Source organism: Meleagris gallopavo, chromosome 1 (assembly GCF_905368555.1).
Source record: "Meleagris gallopavo chromosome 1, MGAL_WU_HG_1.1, whole genome shotgun sequence".
Lineage (NCBI taxonomy): Eukaryota > Metazoa > Chordata > Aves > Galliformes > Phasianidae > Meleagris > Meleagris gallopavo.
Window position 1 is genome coordinate 154,796,776 of NC_139404.1, and position 14,239 is coordinate 154,811,014.

The 14,239-nt window shown below is 39.2% G+C and overlaps 1 protein-coding gene across 6 annotated transcripts in view; it reads left to right on the forward strand.

Moving 5' to 3' along the window:
• DACH1 (dachshund family transcription factor 1) overlaps positions 1 to 14,239 on the forward strand; it is a 361,366-nt gene that overhangs the window by 310,182 nt on the left and 36,945 nt on the right. For all 6 annotated transcript variants that reach the window (XM_085215752.1, XM_085215750.1, XM_085215751.1 and 3 more), the window contains one exon: positions 8,229 to 8,376. In XM_085215752.1, coding sequence (XP_085071878.1) covers positions 8,229 to 8,376 — 148 coding nt within the window. The remainder of the gene's footprint in view (positions 1 to 8,228; positions 8,377 to 14,239) is intronic.

Genomic DNA, 14,239 nt, shown 5'->3' on the forward strand with positions numbered 1-14,239 from the left:
ATTTCTCTTATCAATAACATTTAAACAGTGTTTTCCACATTCTGTGGTAATTGTAATGAAAGGACTACCACAGATACTTAAGTGAACTATGGCCCAACAGTTTCATAACTGAAGTACAGGTACAAGTTCAAACTTCTTAACAGGATTTGTGAAACAGGGAACTTTTGTACTATGGTCACTGCTCACAATATGGTTTGTGACTTTATTAGGAAATACGTAAGTACCAGCTGAAAACCATGATGCTTCAGTACATGAGACAGAACTCTTGTCATTAAGTCAATTTTCCTTTATTCTCCTTTAGTCCAGGCACATCCTTTTCAGTACAGAGGTATAAATTACAAAGAAGAGTGGAACATCAACCTTCCTCACCATTCTCTTGTTCCAGCTACACTAAGAATAGGTTACTAGCAACTGAGCAGATCCAACATTCTAGAAAGGATTATTTTGCCTACAGTTTGTTCCCTGCCTCTGATGTTAAGGTTCTTTTGAATAAGAAAACAGCAAAAATCTAGCCAAGGTCTAGATGAATGATTTTGCTGTTCTCTTTTTCCAAGCATCACACATGACCAAAACACAGACATATCACAGGACAAATGTAAATCTGCGTGTGAAATGCAAATGAAATGTACCTTCATTAGATCATAGAATTGGGGTACATATGTGACCTGCCTCATGTTGTGGTGGAGAATGTCTATATTTTAGAAATATGAAGGTCATATTACTACATAAGCAAGCAACCTCAGGCTACACAAACCTGTGAGGATGTGATGGTGTTATGATCTACTGTCCTGACTCAGTTGTGTGCATAATATAGAAATTGGGTGCCTCCAGAAGAAAATATGTAGAGTCTGTCCTGGTTTAAAATAGAACAGAGTCAAGGTATCTATGGGCAACAGAAACTCTGATATTGAACTTTGTCAGAGTGAGGAGGAGCCATGGGGACAGTCCTTTTGAGTTAAGTAGAAAATTAGTGAACGCTTTTGATACTTGAAAACTGTGTGCAAAAAGTTGTGCAGATGTTGATGAATTTAGGTAATGCCTGTCGATTTAACTTATGTAACTCTGTTTACTTCCTTTAAAATTGTCTACAAAACACTAAGCAAGTCTTCCATGTGTATTAAATCTAAATGAATAAATCTTAATCCATTGGTGTCCAACCTTTCGGCTTGCCTGGGCCTCACTGTGTGAAGAGGAATTGTCTTGGATCACGTACATGTAGGTCACTCAAAAAGCAATGCCTCCTACTTATTTTCATGGAAACTACAATAGATACAATGAGTACAGTACCTCTGTTTGATAGAACAAATTCCCAGCTACAAAACACTGCTTTTCAACATAGTTACACCATTAGCTATGCATTTCTATTAGTGATGAACTTTAGCCTGCATGCCGTGATCATCAAGACCTGCACCAGTAGAGGTGACCCACTGTCACGTGTTGCCACTCCTGAAACACACCACCTAACACTTCTCTGTGCTCACATCCACTGTTTGGTCTCCATAAACATTCAGCAAGAGTTAATCATCGTGTGAGTGGGTGCCATTTTTTCTGTAAGGAAGAGTTCAATGACACCACTTTGCTTCATATACACTTCCATATCAGATGCCATTTTATGTCTGCCCCTCTGCTGCTATCTGTCACACAGCAACAACATGTAACAGAATATTGGTGGGAAGGTTCAACCTCTACTGCCAATACCAACATCTGCCTCTGATGTTGTAAGCCAATGTAATAACACAGGAGAAATTACTTTTGGAGCAGCCTTCATGAAGTGTATAATATAGTTAATGTATGTAAGTAACAAAACTTATTTTAATTGTTAATATTTTTATTAAAACAGTAATTAAAAAGAGCAAAAAACCCATAAAACTAGTGGGATATGTGACCAGTTTTTGTGAAACTAATGCATCAGTGATTTGATAGCAGTGGTTCCAATTCTTAGTGAGTTCTCAAGGTATGCATTTGAGATTTTTTTATGAAATTTTACTCTTCTGTGCTTTGTTCTTCATAATAATTGTTCACAAATAAATAAATTGTACAAAAGGAATGACAGGAATAAGGCATGACTGTGAAGTGAGGGTTATTTTTCTCTTACAAAAGTCTAGTAAAGAGACATGATCAGATTTTTTAGTTGAATATCTCATTGCAAATCTATACATACCACTTCAAAAATGTATTGTTGAATGAAAATGGAGTTGCAAAAGTACCAAAAAATCAGTGTTTTTTCTGGCAATCTTGAAACCTATTCTCAAATTCTTTTACCGTAACAGAAAACAAGGTTACTTTTTTTTTGCTTTTCACAAAACTGTGTTTAGCCATTATGTCAAAATACATACAAGTTTTTTGCTATACCTTGAGCTGGCACTGCATTGTGCCCTCCTCCCTGTGCCCTGGTTTCAGCTCAGACAGTGCTAATAGCTCACTGATGGATTGCTGTTGTCAAGAGATGGATGTATGCATAATCCAAAACATGGATTATCCCTTTGGCCAGTTTAGGTCAGCTGTCCTAGTGTTGTTCCCTCCCAACTCCTTGTGCCCCTTCCTGCTTCCACTCAGGGAGGCAGTACCTGAAGCTGAAAAATCCTTGACTCTGTGTATAAGCATTGCTCTGCAACAACTAAAATGTCAATGTGTTATCAACATCTCTAAATCCAAAACACAACATCAAGAAAATTAACTCTATCCCAGCTGAAACCAGGACTTGATAAATATTTATTGAAAAAATAAAAAACTAAAAATAAAAAAGCACCACTAACAAAAAACAAAAAACAAAAACTCAACAATGAACAATGTTCAATTATTTGTACATTTAAAGAAAGATAATCAAAATATACGGAGTTTGGAACAAGCAAGGTTAAGTCTTTCTGGGAACTGCTGGGATAGATATAAATTATTAACTAACAAAATATAATTAAATACACAAATAAAACAAATAAGATGGGGCCATATTTTCTTATTCAGCTGTATATCTACACATTTAAGAGGAAGAGAAAATAAATTTCCCCAGAGAACTTTAAACAAGTGATATGTCTGTTCCTTTCCACTGTATATTTGTTAATTTCTTCCAGACTAAATTCTGAAAGTCTGTGTGCAACTTCAGAGAGGATAAAGGGTAATGGAAGGTGGATCACAGCAAAATGATATGTAGGTACTAGTAAGAAGGCTGAAAATATTTCCCTGTCTTTCACATAAATTCACCTGTTGGAGTCATGACCCAGTTATGCCAAAATATGTTACAGCCACAGCCTTTCATGATATTGCAATATTCCTGGATAATAGTAATGCTATTTTAGGCTTTTAGAGTCTAAATACCTACTGACCATGGGCTGATTTTCTGTTAATAACTAAGTGATGAATTAATTGCACTGATAGTTATGTTTTTCCATTGACACAGTCTTGTTGCTAAGTATTTTTCAGAGAAATATGCATAATAGACTACAAGTATCCCATTGATGTTAATAAAAGAAATGTATGATTGCACACAGAATTCCCTTGTGAAAACAAAGAGAACAACTGGCTTTATTGTTGTGAGTCTCCTGTGCTGTTGCACTATGTTGCACATCTGTGACTAAGTGCACAAGAGAAAAATAGTACAAACATTGGTAAAGTAAAAATCACAGTTTCGCTTTGTGTTTTGCTATTTGTCTTCTGATAAAACTAAAGAGAAAATTATTTTTCACAGAAAATAGTAATGAACAATATCATGTTTTTACCAATGATGGAGGTTTTCAATCTAAGATATTACAAAAATGTCTTTCTTAGAGTCATCTGTAGTTATAGTCATGCTGTGTTACATTCCTTTGCACATGTTACTAGGTTAGCAGTCAGATTCAAATTGCAAATGTTCAGAATTTAACCTGTAAAGGTTACTATAAATTGTTTATATGCAGTTGTTTTTTACTTCCTCAATAATGAAAGCATAAAAATTATATGGGCAATTACTGGAAGTAAAGCAATGTCTTCTAGACAGACTAGTAAGTCTTCTAGATGAACGAGGAAGGCCATTTTAAAGTCACAAATAACTATGTAGCTAAGTGTGTAATCCATAACACAAAGTAGTAGCTAGAATGAGAAGGAACTTCTAAATACCTTTTTTCCTCTATAGTCAACACATGATTTTATTTATTTATTCATTTATTTTTAATAGAGATGGGTAATACTGGCTTTAAGATAGAGATGCATTTAATTTGTAAAAGATCAGTAGTCTGTCCTAACAAGATCGTGTTTACAGGTATGTTAGAGATAACTATTAGTCAGTGAATGGGAAGAAACATTGACCATGCATCAAATTAATTTTTTTATTTAGAATATTTCTAGAAGACTTATCAGTGGAAAATGTCAAATCAACAAAGAAAACAAAACAAATATATATATAAATATATATATATATATAACAGCTACACAGACAGGAGGATTGGCATGCCATGTTTAAAGCCTTGCTCCTGATAGAGCCATACTGTATTAAAAACAAATCTGGAACCTGAGCATGTTCACTACAATTATCATTATCCAGCCTCCATAACATCTGACCTTCCCTAAAGGGAAATATTTTTCTTTTGTTAATGTCCTGTGTTGCACTGCACTTCCCATTGTCATTGGCAGCATATTGATTTAATATCAGGTTAGAGGATTAGCCATAGCAAATACAAGTTGGACATACTGTATTTTGTATAATCTTTTACAGATGATCCACTGGGAGAATTAATAGAATTTCATGCAACTCTGAAATTGCTATTCCTGTTCCAGAGGGCACTGATGATTTTTAGATGCTGTACTTTTTAGTTGATTTTCTCAACCCTTCTTCATCAAATACTGAAGAGATACTGAATGTTTCCAGTATTTTTGCATTAGAGATGTCATTGGCAGCAACAGCACTTTTGCATATGCATCAGTTTGGCTCTAGTGCAGATTTTTTTCTACATTGGACGCCTACTGATGTGCACTGATTTAACTTCTAAAAATGAAACTTAATTTTGTGTAGCTTATAAGTAGTCCCTAGTGTGTCTTGGCTCCAAAAAGCTAATATTTTTCAGACATAATCAGGAGCAATAGGTAATGTATTACCATTAGCTACATTAGCAGAGGGTTTAAAAAAATGAAAGGTTGAAGGAGGAAGTATGGTGCAGAAATTCAATAGAAAATGTAATATGTTTTTAGCAGCTTCATACTATGCAGCAATTTTAATATAAAACTACACGTCTGTGTTACACTAGAATTATTCTCCATGTTCATTCATGGATATTTAAAAAACACAAAAATATTTGTTAGCCAAGGACAATAATAGTTCAACAGTAATTTATTTTAAACTGCTACTGATAATACAACCAATCAACACATTAAGTGGTGCCAACATTGGCATCTTGCTAAATGATCTCTAGACTTTGCACTAGGAGTGCATCTTTCAAAGATAAGTCAACGAGCAATCAGAGCAGAAAATTAGAATTTGGTATCTTAGCATTAAAATACAGCTAAACTAAAGTTTTAATTGGGGTGATCTAAAAGGGCACTTGATGTAATGATCTCTTTCATTTGTTACTAATTGTTTATTCCTGATGAAGAAGAAACATGTACATGAATGTAGTTGAACTGAGTAAAGATGGCAGTTGTTTCAGCGGCTTGGTTTTATGTTTAAATAAGATGAATAGCAAGAATTTGGGAAAGGTATTTGAATCTTTGAAATCATTTGACAATATGCTTTTAATCTACAAGTACTCTTTATATAATTTCTCTGTATCTGCTTTTTTTACTCGTGATTTGGATGTATCATGTGTCCAAGTAAGATGAATTGGAGGAGATTAAAATACTCTAGACTTCCAACATAAACTAGAGGCAGGTATTGATATGATAATTCCTATCTGAATCATCCTCAGCAATTTTACTGATGACATCAAGCTGTGGGGTGTGGTCAGTGCACCAGAGGGATGGGATACCATCCAGAGGGGCCTAGACAGGCTTGAGCAGTGAGCCCAGGTGAACCTCATGAGGTTCAACAAATCCAAACACAAGGTCTTGCACCTGTGTTGAGGCAAGCCCCATTACTAACTAGAGTATGAAAGGATTGATTGCAACCCAACTGAGAAAGACCTGTGTGTAGTGGTAAATGGGAACCTGGACATGAGCCAGCAATGTGCCCTCACAGCCCGGAAAGCCAACCATATTCTGAGCTGCATCAAAAGAATTATGGCCAGCAGGTCGAGGGACATGATCCTGCCCATCTACTCTGTTCTGATGGGGCCTCACCTGGAGTACTGCATCAAGATGTGGAGTTCTCAGTACAAGAGAGACATACACATTGCAATGTGCACTTGCAGCCCAGAAGTCCAACTTTGTTCTGGGCTGCATTAAAAAAGGGGTGGCCAGCGGGAAAGGGAGGTGATTGTCCCCCTCTACTCAGCTCTTGTGAGGCCCCATATGGAGTACTGCATCCAGGCCTGGGGCCCCCATACAGGAAGGACGTGGAGCTCTTGGAGCGGGTCCAGAGGATGGCCACCAAGATGATCAGAGGGCTGGAGCATCTCTCCTATGAGGAAAGGCTGAGGGAACTGGGCTTGTTCAGCTTGGAGAAGAGACAGCTCCTGGGAGACCTCATTGTGGCCATCCAGTACTTGAAGGGAGCTTTTAAGAAGGGAAGCTTAAGAAGGGGAACGGCTGTTTACAAGGGTGGACAGTGATAGGACATGGGGGAATGGTCTTAAACCGAGTCAGGAGAGGTTTAGATTAGATATTAGGAGGAAGTTTTTCACTCAGAGGGTGGTGACGCACTGGAACAGGTTGCCCTAGGAAGTAGTGGATGCCCCATCCCTGGAGCATTCAAGGCCAGGCTGGATGTAGCTCTGGGCAGCCTGGTCTAGTGGCTGGCAACCCTGCATGTGGCAGGGGGGTTGAAACTGGGTGATCATTGTGGTCCTTTATGATCATAAAGGATGGTGAAATGAAAGGAAGGTGATCATTGTGGTCCATTATGGTCCCAGGCCATTCTATGATGATTCTATGATGATAGACCTGTTGGTTGTGTCCAGTGAAGGGCCACAGAAATGATCCAAGGAATGGAACGCCTCTCCTATGAGGATAGGCTAAGAGAGCTGGGGCTGTTCAGCCTGGAGAAGAGAAGGCTCCAAGGTGACGTGATAGCGGCTTGTCAGTCTCTAAAGGAGAGCTACAGAAAAGAAGGGGACAGACTCTTTAGCAGGGTCTGTGGTAATAGAGCAAGTGGCAATGGCTTCAAGCTTAAAGAGAGTAGATTTAAGTTGGATATAAGGAAGAAGTCTTTTATAGTGAGGGTGATGAGGCACTGGAATGGGTTGCCTAGATATATGGTTGATGCCCCATCCCTAGAGACATCCAAGGCAAGACTGGATAATGCCCTGAGCAACCTGATCTAGCTGTGATGTCCCTGTTCATTCCAGGGTAATTGGAATAAATGGCCTTTAAAGGTTCCTTCCAACTCTAAGGATTCTATGATTCATAGAAGGGGATTTCAAGTGAATGATAATATTAAAAAATCTATTTTACTTTGCATTTGCCTTTGGAGCTTTGTATTTAGCTTTATATGATTTTCTTTAGAAGTCATCTAAGTTTAACGGTCAACAGAAAATATCTTTGTGTTTTAGTTATTTTGTTCTTTTAAAGAAAACTGCTAAAACTGAAATCATGTTTATAAGCACATTTTTTTGAGTTACTCTTGTTTGATATTTTCAAATGTAGTCCTCTGCTTAACATATCAACAACTTAATCTTAGTCAGAAACAATATGGAATGTAGTAATAATGAACAACAATAAGGAGTTGTACTGGAGACTGAATTTGCCTTTCTTCAGTTGATAAATAATGAGACTGACAATTCGCTGTCAATAAGACAGCTCTTTTTGTTGTCACTAGCAAGTGGCTTGTATAGGCTTGTTATCTTTTATCTTCCATGAAGAATAAACCTATCCCTATAACTTTTTCATATTAGTTTTACATCTATTTGAAGATCAGCTTGCATCTTCTGTGAAAACTTGACTCCACTTTTTTAAAGATTTTTTGTCCACTTGTTAAAATTCACTCCAGTTAGATTTTGCTCTTGATAACTGGGAAACTTCGAACCAGTAAAAGGATTATTTCATTTGTGGAATCTCATATGACTAATCAGATATAAATAATAGAAGTTTTTTATTATGTCATCTGTTGTAAAATTCCTCAAACATTACGATATCAAAGTTTTTTTGTTGTTGTTGTTGTTTTTTAACAGGGTCTACTAAAGGTTGCTATAGACAATGCCAGAGCTCAAGAGAAACAAGTCCAACTGGAAAAGACAGAGCTGAAGATGGAGCTCTTCAGGGAACGAGAACTGAGGGAAACACTTGAGAAACAGTTGGCTGTGGAGCAGAAAAATAGAGGTATCTTAATAAAGCAAACATAAATACCTTGTAATTTTTTTTCCTTAGGAAACCTAAACAAGCATTTGTGCGTCATCAAAACTTTCCTCCAATATTCCTGTTATGTACAAGCTGACTGCAATGCAGGAAGTTTTTCAGTCTGCCTGATCCTAATTTTGCATAGGATCTGCATGAAATTTAGTACAAACACCTTCTTTTTTTTTTCTGTATTTGTCTTGAATATAACATTACAACATATCAGTAATACGTAGTGCAAATGTAAACACAGAAGGTGCAGTTATGGACTTTGGCAGGTTGCAACCATTATGAAAAAGGATAGCTACTTAAAGCAAACACAACTTTATCAAATTTTAGTCTCTTTGAGGTGTTATGAATTCATCTCTGTTGTTATGTGGTAAGAGTCATATACTGCATATTTAGACAATGTGTATGTAATAAAATATGAAGTTAATAGTAATACGTAAGCATTGTATAATGCAGTAGGTCAAACATATTTATAGAAGGAACAGTTAAGGTTCTCCTTGAAAAAGATCCCATTGTAAAGCATATAAATGTTTAACATTTCTTAATGATTTCATGTTTATATATATATATATATAAAATAAGATATAGTACACCAATCTAAAACATTGATGGTAAAGTTATGGCAGTTCACTATTAACTATTTGCATTCTGTATATGTTCCCATCTTGCTTTATAGCTCTCCTTTTCACTGTATGTATGTCTTGCTCTTTAAAAGTGTCTAATTACATTGCAAGGTCCAGATAATCTATGGGTCTAGTTTGCTGCTTAACACAAATGGCAGACATGGCAGATATGTATTTTTGCAGGGCTAGAGTTACAATACTTTTTTTGTCCAGCTTAGCTTTCTGTAAATCATCTAAAAAAAGAACCCCAATAACTCTTGGATTTACAACCAGTATCATTATTCCTTTGACTAACATTCTACCTGTAAGTAAGCAGTGTAATTCTATTTCATGCCTTGACCTTTTAAAAGGCAGGACATTGTTAATTTTCCTTTTTAAACTTACAAGAAAAACAATTATCAAAACTGTGTATTGAATTATAACTTTGTCCACAAATGACCTATTTTGCTCAGTACAATTGGAATAGTTACATTTTTAAATAAGTTTTCTAAAATGGCTCATTTCTTCTCATCCTCATCTAGCTCTGTCTCATAATCCTTCAATCATGCATCCCTTTTTTAGAGTTAGGCAATAATATGCACAACAGAAAAGGTAGAGGTGGGGACTCATCTGGCTTTGAGTTTTGCCATGTGGAAATTAAGCATGTTGTTCAAGCATAATATATTATGCTTGCAACATATATGTTATGCTTATGCAACATAAATTCCCTTCCTTTCAATAGAGCAATTCCTACATCCTGAGACAAGGAGGTGAGGTCAATTACACTATGAATACCTCTTTCTCTTCCTGTTAGCACTGAAAGGAATATCACTGACTAAGCTGGACTAGACACATATACTTTCAACAGGTAAAATTAGGCAAAATACATTTTGCTCTAAGTTATATTTCAAGAAAGAGCATGTGATAGTCCTTTGCTTAGGATAGTGAAATAATTGACAGTGTTATTTTCTGCACTATGCATTATCTGCTTCTTTTATATCTTTCTATGATGATATTCCACTGGTAAAACCAAAGAGGAATGGATCTGAGTACTTAATAGTGTAATACAGTAAAGTAAATGTAATGAGGATGACTTTCTCCACTAGTGGATGCTTCTGTACAAAATAAAATAAAAAATAACATATTATTCCTTACAATGAAGAAAGCAAAGTAGAAGAGAAAAAATAAGACGTAATTACTTTGAGAATTTATTCTTCAATTAAAGACAGAAATATGCATAGGAGGCTTTGCCTTATATTAGTTTTAGTTGATATTAGCTTTCCAATAGCAAATGTCATATCTGAAAGAAAGTCTCACAACTTAATAGAAGCATGAGCGAGATGGGAGAAGTGTACCACATCCCTATTAAGAAATATTCTGTAAAAAGAGACTGAAATACCCTTAAAAAGCTACTGCACAGAAATATATGCATACTGTTATACACAGGTCGAAGCCTATTAGGTAAATGGAATCTTAAGCACTAGGCAACCAGTATCAATGCCTGCCTTGCTAGCATGTTAACACAAGTCAAACATCTTTGCAGGCAGGATATCTGATTTTTTTTATTTTTTTATTTTTTATTTTTTTTGCCATTTTGGGGAACATTAAATCCACCGCTGCTACTGTATGTTCTTCAGTGCTGCTTATTTACTGTATTGTTTCCTTCCTTCTTTGTAAATATTCCAATTAGTGATTCCTAAGGCTGTAGGAATGTGTCTCATCAACCAGTGAAAGTAGGATAATCTCTGTTCTGTGAGCAGCTACACAGTAAGGGCTTGCTAATTCTGGCTCTGACTGCTGTAGTCACATCTACAATGTGTCAGCCATGATGACATTTTAATTCGGAAAGCAACATATGTTTCCTTCTTATTTATTGCGATCACTTTCAAAGTACTTATAATGAAAACATTAAAATGGTGCAATGATTCAAAATGTATTTAGTTTAGCCTTTGTATAGATACTAGCTGTTCTTTGATAGTATAAGACAGTACGCCTGAAAAGTACTTTTACTATACAAAATGAGGAAGTGCCAGAATTCCAAAATCTTACACATTAATTATGTAGCTGTTCTCACTACGGGGTTTGTGCTAATATACATTTTGTGTCTAAACAGTTCTGTATTGCAACACAGAAAAAAAATCTAAGATTACTCAAAAAGCACTTACTCTTAGCATATACATTAAATAGAAATAATCACGATGGATCCCTTTAAAAATTTCATGATTTGCATTCTGTGAAAGTTGCAGCTATGACTATTGAAAATGGGGACTGTGAGCTGGTGGACATGTATTTTTAACCTTTCCAGCAGTTCGAGGCTCCAAACATAACTTGATGGGTGGAGACAGTGGAGTTCAAAGGCTTGGAGAGGAGTGGGGGAATGCTGCTTCTCTTAAGTGCCTGTATACTAATGCGCGTAGCATGGGGAATAAACAGGAAGATCTGGAGTTCTGCGTGCAGTCGCGAGGTCATGATCTCATTGCGATCACGGAGACGTGGTGGGACAGCTCGCATGACTGGAATTTTGTCATGGAGGGCTATGTGCTTTTTAGGAAAGATTGGCTGGCTAGGTGGGGTGGTGGAGTTGCTCTTTATGTGAGAGAGCAGCTAGAATGTATTGAACTTCACCTGGGGAAGAGTGATGTAGCAGTGGAGAGCTTATGGGTGAGAATCAAGGGGCAGGCTGGTAAGGGTGACACTGTTGTGAGTGTGTACTACAGGCCCCCTGATCAGGATGAGGAGGCTGATGAGGCCTTCCAAAAGCAACTGGATGTAGCATCACGTTCCCAGGCACTGGTGCTTATGGGGGACTTCAATTATCCAGATATTTGCTGGACGACCAACATGGCCAGGCACGCACAGTCCAGACGGTTCTTGCAGTGCGTTGAAGACAACTTTCTGATGCAGGTGGTGGAGGAACCGACATGGGGAGGGGTTTTACTGGACCTTATTCTCACCAACAGGGATGGACTTGTTAAGGAAGTGAAGGTTGGGGGCAGTTTGGGTTGTAGTGATCATGAGATGGTGGAGTTCAAGATCCTGAGTGGAAGAAGCAAAGCAAACAGTAGGATTGCTACCCTGGACTTTAGGAGAGCCAACTTCGATCTCTTCCGGGACCTACTTGGAGCTATCCCGTGGGCTCGGGTGTTAGAAGGTAAGGGGGCCTCTGAGAGCTGGTCAGCATTTAAACAGCTCTTCTTCCAAGCTCAGGATCGGTGCGTCCCTGTGAGCAAGAAATCGGGAAAAGGTGGCAGGAGACCTTTGTGGATGAGCAAGGAGCTCATGCACAAGCTCAAAGGCAAGAAGAAGGTCCATGAAATGTGGAAAAAGGGTCTGACCACTTGGGAAGAATATAGGAATGTAGTCAGGGCCTGCAGGGATGCAACGAGGAAGGCTAAAGCCCATCTGGAATTGAATCTGGCTAAAGTGATAAAGGATAATAACAAAGGCTTCTTCAAGTATGTTAACAGCAAAAGGAAAACTAGAGAGAATGTGGGCCCCTTACTAAGTGAGGGGGGGGTTCTAGTAACGGGGGATGCTGAGAAGGCAGAGATACTGAATGCCTTCTTTACTTCCGTCTTCAGTGGAAAGGCTCTCCCGCAGGAATCCTGGAGGTTAGTGAGAGGGTCTGGGGAATGGGAGACTTCCCTTTAGTCAGGAAAGAGGATGTGCATGAGCGCCTAGGCAGTACTAAGGTCCACAAGTCCATGGGACTTGATGGGGTGCATCCACGTGTGCTGAGGGAGCTGGCGGAGGTCATTGCCGAACCGCTCTCCATCATTTTTGAGAGGTCTTGGACAACAGGGGAGGTCCCTGAAGACTGGAGAATAGCCAATGTCACTCCAGTCTTCAAAAAGGGCAAGAAGGAAGATCTGGGTAATTATAGGCCTGTCAGCCTCACCTCTGTCCCTGGAAAGGTGATGGAACAGCTTGTGCTGGATACCATCTCCAGACAACTGGGAGAAAAGGAGGTTATCAGGAGTAGTCAGCATGGGTTCACCAGGAGGAGGTCATGCTTGACCAACCTGGTAGCCTTCTACAATGTTGTCACTGGCTGGGTGGATGGGGGAGAGCAATGGATGTAGTCTACCTTGATTTTAGAAAGGCATTTGATACTGTCTCCCACGACATCCTTATAACAAAGCTGAGGAAGTGTGGGATAGATGAGTGAACAGTGAGGTGGGTTGAGAACTGGCTGACTGGCAGAGCGCAGAAGATCGTCGTTGGTGGTGCAGAGTCTGGCTGGAGACCTGTAACCAGTGGTGTCCCCCAGGGGTCTGTGCTGGGTCCGGTCTTGTTCAACATCTTCATCAATGACCTTGATGAGGGAATAGTGGCCACCCTCAGCAAGTTTGCTGATGATACGAAGTTGGGAGGATTGGCTGACACGCCTGAAGGCTGTGCTGCCATTCAGCGAGACCTGGACAGGCTGGAGAGCTGGGCAGTAAGAAACCGGATGAGGTTCAACAAAAGCAAGTGTAGGGTCTTACACCTAGGGAGGAAGAATTGCATGCACCAATACAGGCTGGGGGATGAGCTGCTGGAGAGGAGCTCTGCAGAGAGGGACCTGGGCGTCCTGGTGGACGACAGGTTGGCCATGAGCCAGCAGTGTGCCCTCGTGGCCAAAAAGGCCAATGGCATTCTGGAGTGCATTAAAAAGAGCATGTCCAGCAGGTCGAGGGAGTTGATCCTCCGCCTCTACTCTGCCCTGGTAAGGCCTCATCTGGAGTACTGTGTCCAGTTCTGGGCTCCCCAGTACAAAAAAGACAGGGATCTCTTGGAAAGAGTCCAGCAGAGGGCCACAAAGATGGTGAAGGGCCTGGAGCATCTCCCCTGTGAAGAAAGACTAAGTGAACTGGGTCTGTTTAGCCTTGAGAAAAGAAGACTGAGAGGGGACCTGATCCAGCTTTATAAATATCTGAGGTGTGGCGGCCATAGTGGTGAGGCCAGTCTCTTTTCAGTGGTACGTGGAGACAGGACGAGGGGAAACGGACATAAGCTGCAGCACAGGAAGTTTCGCACGAATGTGCATAAGAACTTCTTTACGGTGAGGGTGACAGAGCACTGGAACAGGCTGCCCAGGGAGGTTGTGGAGTCTCCTTCTCTGGGGATATTCAAGTCTCGCCTGGACGCCTACCTGTGCGATCTGGTGTAGGGAACCAGCTTTGGCAGGGGGGTTGGTCTCGATGATCTCTAGAGGTCCCTTCCAACCCCTACAATTCTGTGATTCTGTGATTCTG